We start from the raw sequence: 23,257 nt of genomic DNA on the forward strand, positions 1-23,257 counted from the left end.
TTTCGTTGCTTCGCTGAAGAACTTGACGGTTTCTTCCAGCGAAAGCTTACGCGATATAGCAAATCGCTAAATTTCACACTAACACAGCAAAAAAATGCGTCGACAATAACTTAATACACATGCATTTTCTGCGAAAAGCTCTATTTGCATGACAACAATCCACTCCCATAACTAACGGGCGGCCGCCGTCAAATATCAGGATTGCCAACTGTCCGGCGACTGCTGTCATGTTTCTTTGTCGCCGAATCTGGCGCTGGGTCTTCGGCGCGGAAACCCAAAGGTGGGAATAAAATTTTGGGGTTTGCGCGCAATACTATGTGAGGATTGTTGGAACTAGTCCACCATGGACACGCAGGCCTTAGCGAGGTTAGCTCCGTCGATGACCGTTTCTTGTCCCCCCCCCCCCCGCTTGCGAGTCAGCCGCGTAGTCGCCAGCTAAGAATAGGACTACTAACCCCAATTTTCAAGGTGTCAAGCGACCCGTCCACGAAGTCCAAAATAAGTAAGGACCTGAAAATGGCCGTGTTGCGTTGCGACTTCGTATGTCGATGGACGACGCCAAAGCAGGATCACGTGAGCCTCGAGAAGAGCTGAGACGAGACTCACGAAGAGGAAAAAAAGGAACGTCAAGTGTAGCTCAACTGTGCTGTCAGCTGTAGCCCGTTTGATTACGTTACTTAAAACGAGGAAATTATTGCTATCCGAGATAAATTCTGAAGCCAAAATTCACTCCGAGCAGCATTTTCTTCTCCTGTGCTGCAAGAATAAATTGAAATCAATATATTCCAATGATTACTTTGCTTGGCGATTGTTGGCGATGCAACATTTCACCTCAACATGATTTTGTGCGTGAATGGGATTCAGTCACACTGCATGTGAGATGATGCAGTCACGTACGTGTTTGAACACCAGCCCAAAACCTAATGTCAACACAGATAGGAAGAAGAAGAAAAATAACAAACTGGAGAAAAAGAAGACCGTCTTAGCGAGTCTCGTCTCAGGTGAAGACTACAGCAGCGGAGGAAACCGGTGAAAGTAAGGTTACGAAGTCTACCCAGACGGAAGCCTTGGCTTTCGCAGGAAGTCCAAAAGGTGTGGCGGTGCCCGCAAGGCTAGGAAGATGCTAACCCCGAAGGTGGACAGTAATGCCGGCAAGTCGGACCCCAGCCAGGCGTCCCGGAAAGCTGGGAAGGGTGGGCCTGAAAAGGCTGGCCCGTCCTGGATGGCAGGGAACAGGGGATTGCGACCGTTGTTAGGCCCTCAACATCCACAGAGTAGGGCGAACCAAGGGGAGGACCCCTTTTGGACGAAAGTCGAACGAAAGAAGAAGAAGTCAAAGCCGCAGGTAGAAGTAGCTTGGGACGCCAAACCAAGGCGTAAGAGAGTAGGTGCCAAGCGCGAGAAAGGCGACACGCTCGTCATCAAGACCGAACAGTCGAAGGACTCGGACGTCTTGAAGGCGGTGCAAAGCGACGCCAAGCTCGTGGATCTGGGAGCCGACGTGCGCAGTATCAAACGTATTCGTACGAGCGAGATGATTCTGGGCAATAGAGTAGAGGTGAAGGCTCTCACACAAGAGGCGACTCTGAAAGTGTAAACACTAGACGAGGTCACCGAAATGGAATAGCTCGTCACGGCACTGCGGCAACAGTGCGAGGTGCAGGCGGCCGCCGTAGCCAATAGGCTACGGAAAGGGCTGACAGGGACACAGGTAGCTTTGGTGTGCATGCGATGCGACCATGCCTAGGCAAGGCCACCCCAGAAATGGGAGACCTCCGGCTTTCTGGTATGGACTCAAACGATTGCGGACTTGCGCCGCGCCTGCCTACGGGCTAGGCAGTGGATGCAGTGAGCACGATCTGAGGAATAGCGAAACGAACGGTGGGGTGTGTTCGTCGCTGACAAAGTCACGCTGAAGACCGAGATAGGGGCAAGCAAAAGGCCTCCTTTGAGGGTCTCTACCAGAGTGCCAATGCAAATCCGTGTGGTGATGCCTACAGGATCGTGATGGCCAAGACAAGAGATGAACATAGTTCTTGGCCTCTTTTCGTAGGAGAACTGGGGACTGAGGCTGGCGATGAGGAGAGGGTCACCGATGAGGAACTTGCGGGGACAGTAAAATCCCTTAGCGTAGGTAAGGCCCTATGTCTGAACGGTGTTCTGAACTTGGCCTTAAAAGTAGCTATTGCAGAGGCTCCAGGGATGTTCAGGTCTACTATGCAGGAATGCCTGGACGAGGTAGTTTTCCCAGAGGTTTGGAGGCGGCAGAGCCTGGTTCTATTGCCAAGGAGCTGTCCATAAACCACGTGGTCATTTTTTTGGGACTTTTCAAACCCACCCCCCCCCCCCCCCCCCGCGTGGTCATTTGTCCATACAAAATTTTTTTTGTGTCCATACAAAATGGTCATTGGCCGAACCCCCCCCCCCCCCACCTTATGACCACGTGGTTTATGGACAGCACCCAAGGGCGGGGAAACTACCCGGATATTCGTCGGTATACTGATAAATATGTTTGATCGACACGGCGGAGAAGGTGTGAGAAAAGATCATCTTCAACAGAATGTTGAGACACACCGAGGGTGGATTCGTCTTCCGGAAGGGGAGGTCGACCGTAAACGCTAACTTGTCGGTTACATAGACCGCCGAAGCGTAAGAGGAGAAAACAGCGTAAGGAGATGTTGATCAGCCGCTCCTAACCTGGAGAGCAGAGGCTCCGACATTCTACTTCCCTGCCAGCCTACGACCAAAGTTCCCCCGGTGTTAGTTACCCGATCTTCCCTAAAGTTGCCGGGCTGCGGACCAGTCGACCAGTGTCTTTCGGATAGGAATTGCTAGGAAGCGGGTAATGACGCGTTACCCAGCCGTTACCGTGCGGGTAATTACAAAGTTTTTTATAACAAAAGAAAAACATGTGATTGAGCCAATTAGGCCATGGTCTAGGAATTTCTTCGAATTTACGAAAGAATATAGATAGTCATACGTTTGAACCAATCATCCAATACTTAGTGATTGAATATACCTGAGTCTTTAAAATGTTTCCTGTTGACATAGACAGCATAGCATCACGCGACGACGCGACACTGAGGAAAGCAATGACGATAAACGTTGCGACAGTTGTTGGATGTTATGTACACAGTCATAGAGGCTGTCTCTCAGTGCCCTCCCGAAAAGAGTTATTAGAATTTCACATCTGCTTCCCTCAAAAAATTGATTTTCGATTGTGTACCATCCGACGGTGACCTTTCACCACCATTAATAATTATTTTTTCTTCTTCTTTTTAAAGACAATTGGTCGGTGAGGCGGCGCGAAGATGGAATCCGTCAGCATGGTCGGTGCCAACGGCGGAGGGTGTCCCGATGCCGATGGGACACCCCTGTTGATAAAAGCCGCCCGAACCGATCCACAGTTACCACAACCGCAACCGCCACCTGTTCCAGGCTCGGTGTCTTCCTCGTCGGCGCTGGAGGAGCATCCAGCGGTGGACGACGAACCGAATCACTCGGATAAGGTTTGTCATTGCGGCCGGGGGGTCTAGGTGGTGGGTGGATGGAAATCCTAAGAATGACATCGCACGTTGCTTTATCAATAATGTATTCCCACAATACGGAACGAGACGATGATGATGATGGGTTCCATCCAAGACGCGATTGACGTCATCCATATCCGGCGTGGTCGACGTACGGTCGTTCCTAATGTTCTCTCCGTTTCTTCTTCTTCTTCTTCTTGTTCTCTTTCAATTTCCGCCAGCTTGGTGTACATCTGATTGTTAGTTTTCGCGATATCTGTGTCTTTACGTTGGTCCTGCCTCTGGGGACGCTGTTCGTGTGCTTCGTGACGGCGTACATCTTCCAGCCCGATGAAGTCCACGAAACCCACTGTCGGGTAAGGAAAATGCTGAATACTTGGCTGGGGTGGGGGTGGGGAGGTATTGTTCTTTGCTGACAGTTTTCTTGCATTTCCATTTTTAGGTTTACAATGTTATCCCTTCGATCAGTGCCATCACCGGTGTCAGCCCCCAGAGGTACTTGTGGCGGATCTCGATAGCGCTGCACATCGGACCAAGGATTATTATAGCCTTCGTGTACAAGAACTATTACCGGGCGTTGATTCGGGAGCTCAGCGATTTAGTGGTGAGTTATGTCTTGAATCTATGGCTATATCTACGGTTTGCTACTACAAGGTTGATGGAGCTTTTAATTTAAAATCGGAAATTCTGAAATAAATTTGGAGAGAATGTTAAATGGCATTCTGATTTAGTTCTTCGAAAAAAAAGGCGTATTCCCAAGTAACCAAAAGTTCCGCTTCCCATGACAAAATGCACTTTCAAGTTCCGCGAAGTTGAGATAAAGTTCAAAATGGAACTTTCTGGCTGCTTAAGAAGCCTCGATGAACCTTGCTGGAAATTTGATCACAAGTTCCGGCAAGGCTCATTGTTAGCCTCTTAAGCAGCCAGAAAGTTCCATTCGGAACTTCATCTGAACTTCGCGGAACTTGAAAGCTGCTTAAGATGCTACTCGGAGCTTTGTCGGAACTTTCAAGTTCATAGAAGTTCAGTACAGTAGCATTGTGTTTCAATGAAGATTAAATTTATTTCTTTTACAGAAAACAACTGCACGAATAAAAGACAAATATGAATTTATCAAATCAATAAATACTAGGCTTGAGCAAAAAAAAAATTGCCGCCCATCGGATTCGAACCGATAGTCGCTGCGTGAGAACCCTACACTCTACCACAGTACTACAGTTGCGATTGAGTGGACAGCAGGTAAAGTCTGACTTGAATCGATTTTCTGTCAGCAGCTAGTTTTGCACATTTGTACAGTAGTGAAGTTAGCTTGACTTTGTCAAGTGTCTTCAGCAGCGCAGCGGTAAGTCGGCAGGCTATCACGTAGGAGGATCCACTTCAAATCTACATATCTGCGACAGGTGTAAAAATATAATTATCAGAAGCAATTTCCAGACGTGAATCACAAACCCACCAACAGGGTTGGGATTCTGAAAAACACATGTTTGTTTCTGCATGAATTTTGTCAAAGTTCTGTCAGAAGCTGCTTTAGAAGGCTATCCAGCGTGCTTATGTGAACTTTCAAGTTCCAAAATTACTTAAAAATGAAGCTGCTTAGAATGCTAATGAGCAACCTCGAACAAGCTGCTTAGCTTATAAAGTACCCTTTTATCTGAACTTTTGGTTACTTGGGTTCCTTATAGGTGGTGAAATAATATAAAAACCCCAGGTTTTTAGAAATTTGTAGATTCGACCAAAAATTTGGATAACTTTTGCAGAGATCTTACATCTCTCAATATAAGGCCTATTTAGGCGCAGCGGTTAACGCAAAGGTTTTCAAGATGACTAGACTTTCATTTTCAAGTTTCTTGGGATCTTCAGAGGGGCGTCGGAAGGGTCCTCAGGGCTTCTAATGGGGTTTCAGGGATGTTTCAGAGGCATTTCCGGGATTTTCAGAGGATTTTAGAAGAATTCCGGAGGGGTTTTGAAAGATTCATGGAAATTTAGATAGTTTTCAAGGAAGTTGCACGGATTTTCAAAGGGGTTTTAAAACGTTTCAGAGTTTCAGGTGATATCAGGGGTACAGACCCCTTGAAACCACAGAAAAACCGCTGCAATGCTCCTGAAACCTTCTGAAACGCACTGAAACACTGAATCGGCTCTGAAATCTCATGAAACACCTTTAAATCCCCATGTGAATTTTAACTTAGGCTTATTATTCACACCTTGGAACACCCCTAGACCGCTTATGGGACTCCCTGAAACAACTCTGAATCCCTCGGTAGTCAGGATGAGTCCTTCTTATTTGATGCCGTAGAGCAACTCAATTCAACGGTCTTCAAGACGCGTTTTTCGATTCCGCAAGCCTCCACACGTTCAAAGACGATGGCTTTCAAGGCACAACCTTTTGCACAGGAAAATAAACACATTGCAATACGACGGTCTTCGAGATGCGTCCTTCTTTTCCATTCTCGACGGCCTTCGAAGCACGTCCTTCTTTTCGATTTCTCGACGGCCTTCGAGGCGCGTCCTCCTTTTCCATTCGCGCCGGCCTCCGAGGTGCGTCCTTTTTCATTCTCGAAGTCCTTCGAGACGCGTCCTTAATTCTCGATGGCCTTCGTGACGCGTCCTGCTTAGATTTATCGACGACCTTCTAGGGCGCGTCCTTTTTTTATTCTCGACGGCCTTCGAGGTATGTCCTCTTGCCCATTTCAACGGCCTTCAGGCGCGTCCTTCTTTTCGATTTCTCGACGGCCTTCAAGGCGTGTCCACCTTTTCCGTTTTCGACGGCTTTCGGGTGCATCCTTTTTTTTCGGTATCTGGACGGCCTTCGAGGCACGTTCTTTTTTCATTCTCGATGGCCTTCAGGCGCGTCCATCTTTTCCATTTTCGTTAGCCTTCGAAGCGCGTCCTTCTTTTCCATTCTGGACGGCCTTCGAGGTGCGTTCTTCTTTTAGATTTCTCGACGGTCTTCGAGGCGCGTTTCTCTTTTCCATTTTCGACTGTCTTCGAGGTGCGTCTTTCTTTTAGATTTCTTGAAAGCCTTCGAGGCGCGTCTTTATGTTCTATCTATTTGACGAATCACACGGCATTTCTCTGCAAAACAAAACTCATAACTTCCGCTTCACAAAACTGTATTTTTCAAGATTTTCACTTATCTGGCTGAGCGATTCTCACCTAAGTACGTCCGACGTAGTCTAACACTGACCGATGCAAAAAAGAAGAGTCGTGAACCGCTTTGATCTCGACAGCAGCTGTTAGTCGATAGGGTAAGCGTTACCCCGGAATGCCTTTGAACCCCCTTGTAAACTCTGGAACGCCCCTGGAACCTCATGTTTGATGCTTGGAAAAATTTTGGAAAAACGGGTGCCGCCAGGAAGTAACTTGTGTTTACACTTTGACGCGAAGGCGGTTTGCGCGCCTACTAGATTGCTTGATGTGTATTTGGCAGACCATGTGCTAACATTGGAAGGCTAGTCGAACAACAATGCAGATTCAGTACCACACATCCTCCCCCTTCTCAGGAATGAATATAGTAGTAACAGAAGCTTTCATCCTTAGATACCTACTACATAATTATCAATTTCTTTTCGTTCATTTTAAACATCAGCCTTTGCCGCAGTTGTTCATGTTTTGATGTTGTTGCTGTTTTATTTAATTTGTATTAGCAGAATCGATAATCAATGAGCAGTGTGCGGTAATATATACCTATCTACTGTTCACATGTCTACCATCAGCAAAGTTCTACTGAATACCTGCGACTACTAGTATGTAGTATAGTACTACCATTAAACCAGACGTCGAACATTTGAGCCGCGACACCACCCAGTTTGAGATTGTTTTCATCACGGTGGCTTCTCGTTGACACGTGACAGCTGGGTGTGGCGTATTTTTCATTACACCTACAAAGCTAGCCATGAAAATGTTTGACACTTCTCAGGTCATTTTGACAGACCACACACATGCACGAAAAAGAAGGATCATATATTCTATTCAGTGAACCAAAATTCAACCATCGCGTAACAATAATGACAATGTCGCAACCTGCATTTGTTGCGACAATCCACCCAATGCGACATAAGTTTGTCCTGAACATAATAGGACAAAGATCGTGCAACAGGAGTTTAGAGATTTTAAGCCTTACATTATGATCTTGTACCGACTTTTCGAACCCTCTAAGCAGAAAACCCTCTTCGAATGAGTGTTTTCAGTGTTGTACCTTTTAATTCCGCCCTAAATTGCTTATCCTTGGACAGATATGCGTATTTCGATTACCACTTGTAATCTTCCTCAGTATCAGCTATCCACTTCCGTTTGCCTGCAACAAAATTTTTCGAGATCATGTCATTATCTGTTACCAGTTGGGATAATGAGTAATCGCCGCGCCTTCTTTGTTGCTTGTTTTGTGCCTCTTTTGTCTGACAATTCTCTTCACTGATTCTACTCAATCGATCTTGTTGCCTAACGTATTTAAGGCCTTTTCTTGTGTCATCACAAAATGGCTTCTTCAGAATCATCATCCAAATTCAACTTTACACAGTATTGCACTAATACATTTACGCAAGAAAATCGACGCTTACCTTTTCTCTAAAATTCTCCACTTCACGCAAGATATTTTGAAAGGAAACATAGAACACACTGTTCCAATTAAAATTCTCTTTCGAACTATCTATACCACAAAGAAATATTTTCACTCAAACTTGAAAATTATTCAAATTTGTCTCAAACGCACCGAGGGTTCGATGGCAATGTTTACCATCCACCACAGTACAACGACGACGGCAGCAGCGCGACGCGACGGTGCCGTCCGGCGCACAATCATCGATCATTGAACGCAGTGATGTCGATCTTGCGGGCCAATTCATCAATAAAATCAACCAAAATCATTGAAAAGGTCAACTCAAATTTATCGATTATACGTCGTAAAATCGAAAACTATTCTTCGAATGATTATTGTTGTACTTTGAATCACATATGATAGTCATAAAAGCAAATAATTTTTATTTGTGCAATCTCCTCCGCACTGTCCGCCAACACTGCTGCTGCTTGCAAACATCAACAGCGGAAGAGCATACTAAGAGTATTCGATCATTTTTAGCTTATTACACATAAAATTCGGCGTTTTTCGTAATATTGAGACATGTTTCATTGTTATTTACCAAAACAGAGTAGTCTACTGCTTGAATTGGTTTAAAATGATTGATAATCTTGAAATGTTTACATTGGTGAAAGCGTGACAAAGAGGTGCTGTTTTTGTTTGTTTGTTTATAAACCATATGTAAAAAGGCAACACCACTACTGTTGCGCTCGATGATTGTTAGAAATAAGAATCGAAAAAGAAGTGCTGAAATAGGAGTGATACGGGGAGTCACCTTAAATACCAAGGTAAGATATTCCCGCAAATGTCAATAAAGAGACTCACCAACACATCTGCGTTAGTTATGAAAAGTTGGTGTTTTTACTCTAAAACGTCACTATTTCAGCAAAGTTTGTGAAGTTTCATTAGTTTGGATGTTTCTAAATGCTGAAAAAATATGATTCTAACCAATTAAAAATATTTTGTCTCCGATTTTCAAGTGGCGATATTTCCTGTTTTATTGCAGGGAGGTCCCTTTTAATCCAGTGATATGCAATTAAATAAATGCTTCTAAGATGGGAGTGCTTAATTTCTTAAGAAAGTTAACTAAATAGTGATGTGCCTATACAAATCAGCGCAAACTTCATAACTATTTTTTTGCTTTTTTCCTTTTTTCACTAATCCATGATTATTAGCGGGAATCTCTTACCTTGGTATAGATACTTTGCTTGTTGCCGTCCTTCTCATGTTCATGTTACATCTGTCAAAATGACCTAAGAGTTGTCAGTCATTTTGTGGCTATGTTCGTTGGTGTAATAAAGAATTGCTGCTGATCAAACGTAGAGTAGACAAACAACCTGTAACGATACAAATAGACGATTTTCGAAAGGACACGAGGACTTCATACTCACGATCAAGCTTACTCAACACATCTCTAATGTCTTCCTTTTAATGTTTTCCCTGAGGGATGCACATGGTGAAAGTTGTGCACAACCTTCGCATTTTAACCGTTATGTGTCCGACAAACTGTATTTTAAATGGGCGCTGGGTACCCGGGTATTCTGTCGGACACATAAGGGTTAACCAGTCAAACCGATCATGCATCACGATAAACTTGCAAAGCTTAAGTATTAAACAAATATTGAATTTTGCTATTTTTTGTTTTTTTTTATGACTACATAGGGGGATTAGGGGCATAATGGACACCCTAAGCAAATGCGTATGTTAGGCCTGTACAACAGAAAAAAACTTAACATATTATCAGTTGGCTTACAACTTTAACTTGTTTTCTACGTATTTCAATCATTTACAGCTGGTAGAATGTCATTATTGTGGAGAAATAATGAATTGAAAATTGTGTGTTTTTAGGGCTGGCAGGAAAGGTACGGGGTGAAATGGACACCCATCGGGGCATAATGAACACCCCTGCATATTTTATGCTGTATCTTTGAGAATATAGATCAGATAAGTAACTTGCCAACGGAGATCAATACCACAGATATAATACTCCATCTTGGACGAGTTTACATAACTTCAAAGTTAATTAAATAAATTATAGGCTAAAATAATCATATTGATTTTTTTCAAACTCTCTAAAACGCCTAACAGTATGCAACGCGCGTACATCCATTCATAATTGCCAGTGCTCATTTTGCCCCGAATAGACTACAACACTAACTTTGCTATTTTACTTTATCCATTACAAAATCTACGTATACATGTAGATAAGCTAACAATTCACTTGTTTTTGTAGTGGACACACTCAATCACACGTAATACCTTATTTGCTGCTGCTTCGAAATTATAAGAAATCCACCATATGAAACACATACTTCAATTTCAATGATATTTTGGTTATTTTGAAGGAATACAAATGGTACTTTTGAAAAATAGAACAATGACTTGTTCCTTTACACTTATGCATTGAAAGTTTTACATAAAAGTCAACGTTTTCGGCAAAAACAGAGGTGTCCATTATGCCCCTAATACCCCTACCAAACCAAAATATGTAATCCGAGTCTCACAGTTCTTCCCTTAGGCATATCTTCTGCATGTATTATTCTTGAACTACAGCATCTTCTACAGCTATCATATAATCTATTTGCTGAATCGTCAACAATGTGTCTTCACCCCTTTGGTTAGATTCTGATGGAACAACAATTATACAACAAACAAAAATTCATAAGTTTGAACGTCAGACCATATGATAGATCAATCGAGACCAGAAACAGAATTTATTACAAAAATAAGGGTGTGGTCATCCGGACACGCTGTGGACTGTTTCTACTGTCGCCATGAGACAGAATTTCTTACAAATGTAGGGGTGCGGTCATCCTGACATGCTATGGACTGTTTATACTGTTGCCATGAGACAGACTTTTTTTTACAAAAATAAGGGTGCGGTCATCCTGACACGCTATGGACTGTTATACTGTCGCTATGAGATAGAATTTCTTTCAATGTCCATCTGGACGCGCCGTGGACTGTGTTTACTGTTACCATGAGACAGAATTTCTTACAAAAGTATGGGTATGGCCATCTGGACGCGCTGTGGACTGTGTTCATTGTTGCCATGAGACCGATTTATTTTAAATAAAAGTATGGGTGCGGTCATCCGGACGCACTGTAGACTGTTTTTACCTCGGTTTTTACTGTCGCCATGAGACAGAATTTCTTACAAATGTAAGGTTACGGTCATTCGAACGTGCTGTTGACTGTTTTAACGGTTGCCATGAGACAGATTTGTTTACAAAAGTAAGGGTACGGTCATCAGGACGCGCTATGGACTGTTATAATTGTTGCCATGGAACAGATTTGTATTTACAAAAATAAGGGTCCGGTCGTCCAGACACGCTGTGGACTGTTTCTACTGTCGCCATGAAACAGAATTTCTTACAAAAATAAGGGTGCGGTCATTCGGACTCGCTGTGGACTGTTTTTACTGTCGCCAAGAGATAGAATTTCTTACAAAAGAAAGAACGCGGTCGTCCGGACATGCTGTGAACGCCCCAGAAACCCTCAGCGTCTCCCATCAAGCTCACTGGAGCACTTCGAAAACTTCTAGGACTCTCTTAAAATCCGCTGAAATACCCTGGAACTTATATGAAACACCCTGGAACCCCTTGAACCCCCTTGAAACCCCCTAGAACTTCTGAAACCCTCTTGGAAAACCATGAAACGACCATGGAACCCCATGGAATGCTCTTTCTTGAATACACCTTTTTACACAATACACAATTCCCCGGAATACACCTGTGCAACAAACTGCCCATTGTAAAAAGGCAGTTTGTTACAAGTTGGCATATTTGATTAAAAGCAGTAGTTGAGTGTTTTTGAGTGTCCAAATTTACTTTGGACCAATCAATTAGAATTGAATCGATTTGGCCTAGATCCACTCGCCACTGCGAGCATAACAAGCCACATATAGCCCTGACTTTGAATATTTTTCAAGTTCAAGGGGAGAAAACTTTGCATACACCATATGCGACAATATTTATAAACACTCTTCCTCTAGAACGACCACCGATAGTATGGCGTTTAGCTGAGAGTGGTTTATGTTTGGAGAAATATCGATCGGACGCGCGATCAAAACGCAATGCGTGTTGCAAGCGACAGTCCGTCTTGGGTTTTCTTTTTGTTCTTCCATTTAGAACAGATTACCTCTTATGGAACATGGCATATGTTTCGATGGATGGAGATAGGAATCCATTCAATGATTCATAAAGGCATAGATTCAGCCACTTATTCAAGGCGAGAGCCTGGGGTAAGGAACAATCGATCCAACTGTGATTATGAGTATTCGTACTACTGGGGTTCTCGAACGAATTTGAGTACGAGACATTTTCTTCATATATTTGAGTACGAATCAATCAATTGGGAAACTTCATTTTCATCACGAATTAGATCTTATCCCCACCACTTCATATTGATAGTGTGTGAAAATTTTATTTATGGATAGGGGTTGCAAATTTGGAATATCATACCCCCCACCATATTTCGAATAAATATTTCCGAAGGTGAACCGATCTCTCCCCACCACTCTTTAGGGATATTTTGTAGGATCCGTATTATCCCGATCAAGAATAATCGTGGATCCGATCTCTCTCTTTCATTCGTCACGGATAAAAATTCCGAAGTTGAACCGATCTCTCCCCATCATGATACTTAGATACTTAGATCGGCACCTGAGTTTTCAACACCACTGCGATAGGATTAAAGCACAATGCGAAAGCCGACTGAATCTGATACGAGTAATTACCAGCAAACACACCAAGAACAATCGTGATGTAGGATTACGGATCACACACGCCATCGTTTGCAGCAAACTACTCTACGGTGCTGAACTACTATGTAGAAGCTCGGACATCGTAATTAACAAGCTTGCGCCAACCTTCAACCGATGTATCCGCAGTCTGTCTGGCCTTCTTCCCTGTACACCAGCAGCATCCGCATGCGTCGAGGCTGGTACTCTCCCTTTTCGACACATTTTCGCTATAGCCGTGTGCTCAAAAGCCGTCAGTTTCCTGGAAAAGACGAGCGGGGATGACGAGGAAGTGTTCCTCCTCAAAGAGGCCAACAAGCTCCTCCAACAAATCGCCCACCAAACCCTCCCCCCGGTGTCCACGGTCCACTGGGTCGGAGACGAAGCGTGGGACTTTTCTCCACCCAGAATCTTATGGGCACTAAACACTCCAACCAAAGCAAACCTAAACCCCAACACTGTGGTCCCACGCTTCAACGAGCTCATCAAAACAAAATTGAATGATTACAAACTTATCTACACCGATGGATCCAAGACATCTGGTGAAGTTGGTTATGGCGTTTATGGCCCGAATCTAGGCCCGAATATCAATACAAGTGGAAGCCTTCCCAAACCTACTTCGATTTTCTCGGCCGAAGCAACGGCCATCCTTCTGGCTGTTACCAATCCCGAATCTACTTGGAAGGCCATTGTCACTGACTCAGCCAGTGTACTGAAGGCCCTGGAGAATCCAAAAAACCGACACCCCTTCGTGCAAGCTATTAGAAAAGCTTCGAACAACAACACCATATATGTCTGGGTTCCCAGCCATTGCGGTGTTAGCGGAAACGACGCTGCCGACAAGCTGGCAGCAAGTGGCAGATCAAAAACCCCAGCAAATCTTGAAGTGCCTGCAGATGATTTAAAAACATGGGTTAAATCGATAATCGCCTTGTCTTGGGAGAACGAATGGAATCAAATACGCGATCCTTTTCTACGAAAAGTAAAAGAAAATACAAATCGCTGGTCTGACACCAACAACTGCATATTTTGTTTTTCGAAATTTTTCAAGAGTAACATTTGAAGAGGGCCTAATTTTTTTCATAGATTTTTTTCAAATCTATGTAACTCAAAAATGACAAGACCTACAAAAAAAGTGTTGTATGGCGCACTATCATGAAATTCATGAAATTTCATGAAGTTTTTTAGAAAAATATCTAAAAAATACAAAATTAATTCCTACACTGAAAAATAAAGGTTTTAAAAATTTAAATCGATATTACAAAAAACCCTATGTTTTTAAATCGATGATTTTTTTCTGGAGAAAGGTATTTCAATTACCTACATTTTCTCCAAACAATGTTGCTGTGACATATTTAAGGGAAAAAAGTTTTTCTAACAAAAACTTTTTTCATGTCTACATTGAGTGAATATATTTCATCGTGTTTCGTGCCAACATGGCCATATATAGGTTCAGCAGCCTCTCATCAACCAATGAAAGTTTATAGAAGTTCAAAAAATTGTTTAAGAAGCAACTTTGCATAATCTAATATTTATCTAGACGAAAAACAAAATATGCAAAGTTGCTTAGAAAGACCTATTGTTTATGCCCATAAAGTTTCGTTCGATTCTGAGGGGGTGCTGCCAGCCCCATAGAAGGGATGGCGCGAAATTCGTCTAAAGTCTTCTAGCCATTGACCATCCTTGATCTCATTAGTAATCACGAGATCTAAGTAATGAATCCGCCTATTATTTACATTTGTGCACTCCGACTCATTATCTCAATGAAGGTTCCTTGAACGATTTTGGAGAACAACAAAATTTACCCACCACGATCATGCGGGACAATCACATGTTATAGGTCGGACTCGATTATCCGGGTGACTCCAAAATCATTTCACCCCGGATAATCTAGCCATGCTTCTTTTCTTTTATTTTTGATGTTCTTCAATCAAAAACTGTTCGTTAAACATAGAAGCTATCATACATGACGTTGTAGTGCCTAAACTTAACGTCAGGTATTATTATAACCATGTTTTTTGAAAATGAAATTTTGGCTGAAAAATGTGAAAAAATGAAAAAAAAATTCAAATATGGTAAATCCAATTTTCAGGTGTTGTATTTGATGTTTATCACATTTTTTGACATATTATAATCTTAAATCTTGTAAACAAAGCATAAAAAAATTTTTCCCCGGATAATCGAGCCATTTTTGCCGGATAATCGAGCCCCGGATAATCGGGCCCCCGGTTAATTGAACCCCCGGATAATCGAGTCCGACCTGTAATTGTTAATTGTTAATTCGGAACATTGTATCAAGTACCTAATTGACGGTGCTGGTGACTTCGATGATAGAGGTCAGCATTGGTATGCTGTTGTGAGATAATCATGCACGAATTATTACCGCAGGTATCTGTTGATGAAGACCTGCAATTGTTGAGTGTTCTAAACGTATTAACGTGATTTATTGTTATCTGAGTTCTCTTACGTATTCTTGTTGAAGTTAATAAGTTTAATCTTAATTTTATTTCTTTTCTAAACAGCGGATCAAGAAAGCGACCAATCTTCTCAGGATTGTCCACGGTTTAAACATAGTGGAAATCAGTGCCCTCTGCTGCGTTACCTATGTTTCCAACAAGGAAAACTATCGTAAGTATCTTGCATTCCTTTGCTTAAGAAAACATCTCCAGAATGCGCCTAACCTGATCACTTCTTCCACCACCACCAGCCGTTCACGAGAAGGTCTTCATCCTTTTCATGACTTCGTCGTTGTCCTATATGCTGGCCACGCTCAAACTCCTGAAGGTGCTCCAGCCGAACGGACCGCAAACGCCCCAGGAGGACAGCTCCCTCCGGTACAAGAAGGCCTTCTTTGCCCTCTCGATCGCCTCCACCGTTGGGTTGATTTTGTTTTTCCTGAAGCATCGCTTCCTGTGCCACGATTTGGGTAAGTTCTGAAGCAGACGAAATGAAGTGGACAAAGACTGATCAATGTATCTTTTCTCGTCTCGGAACAGCCTTCAGTTGGTTCGCCCTGTGCGAGTACATCGTGGCGTCGGCCAACATGGGCTTTCACTGCACCACCATGTTGGATTTCCCGACGGAGGACTTCATGATTGCCAAAAACGCCAACCGGTACCGGAAGAAGCACGCCACCATCAGTTGGAAGCTGGATTGAGGAGGCTGCTGAGCAGAAAGAGCAGTGTTGCCAATCGGTGCGATCGGCAGCCACATCAGTGTTGCCATTGTTGTTGTTGTTGTCGTCGTCAGCAGCAGTACCAACCGCCCACAGGCCTGCGGTTTGATATCTAGTGAATTCTCTTATGTTAAGTAGGTGCAAAAGTTAGCCGGAGGAAATCGTACCGAATCGGTATTATTGGCACAATTGGCAACGTTTCGGAGCGCAATCGGTGCTTCCAAGGGGTGCTTATTGAAGATTTTCCTTTCCGATCTGGTGTCTTCAGAAGATGTTACTGTAGGTTAGACGTAGAGTAGTGTAGACATTCCTTAATTTCCACTGCGTTAGCTTTACTTTACTTTCTTCTTCGTCAGATAAGTACACTCTGCCATTTAGACAAGACCCATTTCAGAATGCCTGGAGAGACACGTCAATTCGGAAGTCACTTTCACTTACAATAAAACCCGCATGTGTGCATTATCGTTATCAATTGGATAATAATATTGAAAACATACTTCCTGAATCAAAGATAGTCTTTGAAACTGGCGTGTATTTAGTTCAATGTGTTCTATTAACACTAAGCAGAACATTCTCACCGGAATCCATCCAAGGTAGCGCTGCCATCGTCATGAGAACGTCTTCACAGCGCAGTCAAGCTTGTTCCGCGTATGCATTCTGTCATCATTAGAACACGCGTCACTCTATCTCTCACAGAATTACGAATTACGGTACATTTGATTCTGCAACCACTCAAGAATCACTAATATCATGGTGTATAAGCCAAATATGTAAAAAATATGACATAAATTAGCTAAACAAAGATGCATTTTAAACGCTTTACACCATTTGCGTCACTCGAGCAGCTAGCAGCGGCATGTAAACACACAAAACACTTCCAAAGGGCGTAGCGCTGTCTTGTTTCTTGAAACGCGAAACTGAAATGGAAAACAATTCTTTCCAAAATCAATAAATCTACATTGACATTCACACAGCACAAACACTTTAACACACGGGAGAACTATTCGGATGGCATTGCACCGACCAAACCGTCAGCGAAATCGCGAGAATGCGAAAGAAATGTGACAAGCAGCTTGAAACACGTCTGCAAGGGGCAACGCCTACTGAGCCTTTCAACCGCTTGACACTTATGTGGGGTACACGTTTATTCAATGTTTTTTACCTAAATTCACAAGAATTACAATTTTCCAGGTGAGTGAACGAAGAACTCACCGTTGAACAGTTCACTCGTTACTCGTTACACTGTTACAGTAGACGTTCGATAAGTGCAACATGTTTACGTTTCAGTTACCGAATGAAATTCGCTAACTGCAACGACTAGCAGCCGTCAATCAGTTGTCAAATACTGGTGGACGCAGCCAGAATGAACTCAAAAACATCGCAATGCAGCTGTAGTGCATCCGAAAAACATTGCAACTCTGTTGACGTTTTGTTTTGGTGCGATAACTGCAAAATTATTGCACTTAGTGGACTTGCAGTTAAAAAGCATTGCAGCTTAACCGTTTGCGCCAAGCGAACGTCTACTATACTCGTCTCTAGACGTGTTTGTTATGAGTGGCGAGAATTTGTTGGGTGCCGTTTGACTGAGTTGATATTTAAAACCAGTCAAAATGGCATAGACCATAAACATAGCCAAAGTAATAGAGAGGGCACACAAACATATACAAAGAACAACTTGCGCCTTCTTGGATGGATCATGTGTACTCACGATGTTGAATGAGTGAGCGCTTAGTTGTCAATATGCCCAGCATGAGTTACTGTGTACTTATCTGAGAAGATATCATTAGTTACCTGTTATATTTTACTTAACAATAAATTGTTTACATTCCTTATTTTTCCAATATGTGTTTTTAATAACCTGTAACTAGTCATTTTCGAATTGCACTCTCAAAACAGGAAGCACAAGCGTCAAAAAGTAACCCAATACTCAAAATTGTAATTCAAAACAAATCGTAATGAATATAGGACTCCTCTGAATGAACTCAAAACGAAAATTAGACACGCAATTAGAACAAAAAGCAGATGAACAGTGATTTTAAGATATTATTAAATATTACCTATTGAACAAAGAAAAAAAAAAACACACGTATAGTCAAAATACACGAGAAAGGGTAAACCCACTCCTGTAGGAAACGATGAGAAACCGATTCTAGTCCTGATTGTATTTAGAGAAAAGAAAAAAAAAGAGATGCTAAGCATAATCTTACACAAAATTGGTACCTTAACATTGTAACGTATATAGTTATTATTTTTCACTTTCCTCTATAATGAAACTAGAAAACCGAAACGAAGAATAATGTAACGAAAACGGAAGATTGCTGCAATTTAGACGAAGATGAACTCTCGCGACAATTAGTTCTTAAGCACTCTCATACAAACAATCACGCGCCATATTGGTTAACGCGCCAGCATTCAAGAAATTTTAAAAAAAACGTCATCACACGTCAGCTGTCAAGTTGACACGCCCAATGGGCATTGTTTATGTTTTCCTTTTACGCCCGGTTCCTGTCGCTCCTCCAACAGCCTCTGTACGTACAGATATTAGTCAATTTGCATGTGTGATATTTTCTATATATACATTGTGATTTATCTGTGTCTTCTTTTGTGCCGTCGCATCCGTCAGTGTGACACGTTCCCGAGCATTGTTTACCCGCAATAAGGCGTTTGTTTTGTTTGATCGATTCGCTCTCCGTGTGTTGTTGTTGTTGTTATACATACTCGCGATGACACGTTTGTAGAATTTACATGCGCGTTAATCGACACTATCCAAATTTACACTGGCAATTACATATCATCGGACGGAATCACAACGGAACTATTGTTTACATAACGAGTTAAAACAAATGCGCCCTTTCTACTACCAGCTACCACGCACAAAACCATTTTTTTTCCTCCATCATCGATCGCTTCCCCGAGTTCCTACTTACGTTTACGTTTCCGCAGTCCATCATAAAACCTCAAAGTCTGATCAATACTCTGAGTTTCCGTTTTACGTTGAAACTTATCAATGTAAAAATCCATGTAAGTAAAAAGTCACCCACCGTGTATTGCTCTCGGCTTCCCATAGTTCGCGCGTTAGAACGTCTTGTTTGATGATCGATCGGCAGTTGTTAAGTGCTTTTGACTTTTATCTCCCCTACTAAAAACTGTCTGTTTTATAATACTGAAAAAGTGCATGCATGAGCCTAAGAGGTAGTTTGTGGTCCAGTCCACAGTGAAATATGAAAATTTGTCTTCTTGTTTTCCAATCGAAGCTACCGAAGCGAAAATTAGACAAACCTTCCGCGTTTGGTTGTTGACATTTAACTGACAGCTCGAGCTGTCAAACCACACAGAACAGTATGCAACAGTTTAAAAATGGTTACGACAACCTCCACATCACTCACGTAACAACATATTAACATTTCCGATTCAATAAAAAAACACGTTATGAAATAGACCGAATTCAGGAGAATGAAAACAACAAAAACCAAACAGAATGTTATAAGAAAATAGTAAACAATATTCGAATTATATGGTAACGCCGCGTCAGGAGGAGGTCAGACAACATGGTCGATCGTGAAGTGAGAGTTGAATGGTCACATGGTTGCGCCACCACACACCACCCTTAACAATTGAGGAACTTTGAAAGGAAATAAATAATAACAATTGACAAATTTGACAACTAATCTTAGCTTATTCGGTGTAGAATTCTTCGAAATCACGTCCCATCACGGTTGGGGATTGCAATCCCATACAACATATCCGTCTACCCCCGTTGGTTTGACCTCATCTAATCTGAACACCTTTTAATTTGACCCCCTCTAATCTGCACATCGTTCAAACTAAAAATGGTTCAAACCAGGCCCCTGGCATGAATGAAATTTATCGTAGCCAACATCTAACTGCCTTATACTCATATTCGTGCAAATTGTAACAAGCGTGTAATCAACAAACGCAGCTTTTGTTTGATGTTGTGAGCCACACACGAAATCACATTCACAATGCGTGTTTGTTGGGTTGCTTCATTCAGCTAATCGCATGCTCCACTTACCGTACATTAATATTAAAGCGAGTTTGAAGTGTTTTGTGATCATAAGCGGTGGGAAAAATGATTCCAAAAACTGATCAACAAACCAAAATAAACGTTTAACAAAAAATTGTTGATGTTTTCGCATTTGACAGTGGGCGCTATTTATTAGCGCCCAGGACATCCTGTCTACCATGATTCCAATGCATTGATATAGGCCGTGTCAGGGGCCTGGTTCAAACGTCATGCTGCTCATGAAACGGAGTGAAACGAAACGCAGAATCAAAACAAAACAGCAAAAAGGGTTACTATCAGTATGTTTTTCGATGCCTACAGGGTTACAGGTTCAAATTAAAAAATGAACCCCGTTGATTTGCAGGAGATGTCGTTCAAACCAACGGGGGTAGACGGTAATCGTGATTTTCGCTGTCAATCACCATTGTTTTGCTTTGAAAACTTCCTTCCTGGGCATTGCACTATGTAAAACCTCCACATATCATTCTGATCCAAGCTTGTGGTTTATTCGTTTGTTTTTATCAGACAGAGTGGAATTTGAAACATTGACTAAACTTTTATATTATAAACACTAGCATGTGCAGGGATATTGCTTAGGGAGGGGGGTGGTGTGGTGCAATGGTGCAAAATAGTATCATTGTGTTACACTTGTGTTACACGCAATATGAATTCCCAAGAATGAGTTTAAACATGCTGTGGTGTCAACATCGCAAATATTGGGGTTCTGGAGAAGGTTTCGGATGGTGATCATTTCAAGGCAATGTGAAACTTTAATATGAAATCATTATCTCGATCCTGATGAAATTTGGTAAATATATCATTTGAAATGAAAAAAAAAAACGAGAAAATTATCAATAAATCTTACTAAAAATATATATGTCGCAGTGAAAGAATTTTAATCTTGGACAATTCGCGATGATAGATTTAGAAAAGATTTCAAAGATTGAGTAGGAATTCCTAGATAGACAATTTTTATCGGAATCCTTTTTGCTATCTATAGAGATTCCTACAGGCAATCTTCCAAGGATTCCATTAGGAACGCATCCAGGGATTCCTCCAGAAATTCTTTCAGGAATTCGTCCTAAAAGGTTTAGGGGAAGATGATATAGATCGATGAGATTTGAATTACCTTATGACTAAGTTGCCGTGTCATTAATTAGCTCGGTAGCTTAGTTGGTAAAGCACTTGTCTAGCGAATAAGGGTCGTGAGTTCAAATCTCACCTGAGCTGTGGATTTTTTTCTCAATTGCCCCAATAATTTACCCATCTGTACATATGTACGTTGAGTTATTTGAAAATCATAATTGACCACACGGATTGGTATTACCGAAAATTTGTACTTTGAGTGAGTCATAAATAGTGTACAAAATTAAGGTGATTCATTGGTGTGGAGTCACTGTATTTCCAGGATGCTTTTCAATACTGGCTGTGCAAGCGCTAGAATAGAGTAGAATAGAATAGATTCTTTTAGGAATGCCTCCAGGGATTCTTCCTGGAATTTCTCCTTGAATAACTTCAGAGATTCCTCCAGCAATTCTTCCAAGAATTTCTTAAGAAATTCTTCCAAAAATACCTCCAGGAATTCCCCCAAGGTTTTTTCTAGGGCTTACTCTTAGGAATCCTCCAGGGATTCCGTCAGCAATTTATCCAGGAGTTCCTCTAGGAAATCCTCCTTTCAGGAACACCTCCAGGGATTCCTCCATAATTTTTTTCAGGGATTCCTCCTGAAGTTCCTCGAGGGAATCATCTTGAACTTTTTCACGGATTCTTTAAGGAATGCCTTTATGGATTCCACTAGGGATTTCTCGAAGAATTTTCCAGAGTTTTCTCCAGGAGTTTTTCCAAGGATACTTTTAGGAATGCCTCCAGAGATTCCTCCTGATTTTTTTTTCAGGGATTCCTCATGGAATGCATACACGGATTTCTCCAGAAATTCCTCCAAAGATTCTTCAAGTAATTCTCCCAGATATTCCTTCAGGAATTTATCCTGAAATTTCTTCAAAAAATTTTCCAAAAGTTTCTTCATGGGTTCCTCAAGGAACTCATCGAGAGATTTCTTTAGTATTTTTTTCAGGGGTTACTTTTGGGAATCTTCCACGAAGTTCTCCACGGATTCCTCTGAGAAATTTCTCAAGGATTCCTTTAGGAACGCCTCCAGGAATTCCTCCAGAAATTCTTTCAGGGATTGCTCCTGAAGTTCCTCCAGGGATTCATCCTCCCTTCTTCCAAAAAAGCTTCAAAATTCCTGCAGAAATTCTTCAAAAAATTCCTCCAAGAATTCTTTTTTGAATTCATCTTCAGGAATTTCTCCAGGATTTTTTTTTCAGAACTCCGCCAAGGATTCTTCCAGAGATTTCTAGAAGATTTTCTGCAGATTTTCCTCCAGGGTTTCGTCAATGAACTCCTCCAGGAATTTTCCCAGAAATTGCTCCAGGAATTTCTCCACGAATTCCTCCAAGAATTCCTCCATGATTGCTCCAGGAATTTCTTCTAGGATTTCTTCAGGTATTCTTCCAAGAATTACTTTCAGAATGCTTACAGGGATTCCTCCAGAAATTCCTCCTGAGATTCTTCCTGAAAATCCTTCAAAAATTCTACCAAAAATCATCTAGGGAATCCTCCTGAAATTCCTCTATTGATTCCTCCAGGAATTTTTCCAAGGATTCCTTCACGAATGCCTCCGAAATTCCTTCTGATATTTTTTCAGGCATTCCTCCAAGAATCCCTCCTGAAATACCTACATGGATTCCTCCGGAAATTCCTTCAGAAAATCTTCCAGGAATTTCACCTCGGATTCTTCCCGGAATTCTTCCAAAAGTTCCTTCAGGAATGCCTCCATGGATTTCTCCTAAAATTCTTACATGGATTCTTCCATGAAAGCCTCAAAATTTATCCAGAAATTCCTCAAAGAATTCCTCCATAATTTCCTCCATAAATTCCTCCATTAATACCTCCATAAAATTCCTCCAGCGATTTCTCCAAAAAATCTTCTGGAATTTCTGACAAAATACCTCCAAGAATTTCTCCAGCAATTCCTCCAGAAATTCCTTCAGGGATTCATCCTGAAGTTCTTCCATTGGAAATCCAAAAAGCAATTTAAGAACTTCATTCGGGATTCCTCCAGGAACTTCTACTAGAAATTCCTTCAAAAATTCCTTCCGGGTTTCCTCCAACAGCACCTTCTGAAATTCCAACAGATCCTTCTGAAATTTCT

General features: G+C 41.9%; 1 protein-coding gene across 2 annotated transcripts in view; it reads left to right on the forward strand.

Moving 5' to 3' along the window:
• Positions 1–19,683, forward strand: part of LOC109428435 (post-GPI attachment to proteins factor 2-like) — a 32,803-nt gene extending 13,120 nt beyond the window's left edge. For both annotated transcript variants that reach the window (XM_019704192.3, XM_029855408.2), the window contains exons 2-7: positions 3,285–3,509; positions 3,749–3,883; positions 3,970–4,131; positions 15,367–15,472; positions 15,552–15,770; positions 15,841–19,683. In XM_019704192.3, coding sequence (XP_019559737.3) covers positions 3,312–3,509; positions 3,749–3,883; positions 3,970–4,131; positions 15,367–15,472; positions 15,552–15,770; positions 15,841–16,001 — 981 coding nt within the window. In that variant the 5' untranslated portion in view covers positions 3,285–3,311 and the 3' untranslated portion in view covers positions 16,002–19,683. The remainder of the gene's footprint in view (positions 1–3,284; positions 3,510–3,748; positions 3,884–3,969; positions 4,132–15,366; positions 15,473–15,551; positions 15,771–15,840) is intronic.
• Positions 19,684–23,257: the final 3,574 nt, after the last annotated feature.

This window comes from Aedes albopictus, chromosome 1 (genome assembly GCF_035046485.1).
Source record: "Aedes albopictus strain Foshan chromosome 1, AalbF5, whole genome shotgun sequence".
NCBI classification, from domain to species: Eukaryota; Metazoa; Arthropoda; class Insecta; order Diptera; family Culicidae; genus Aedes; species Aedes albopictus.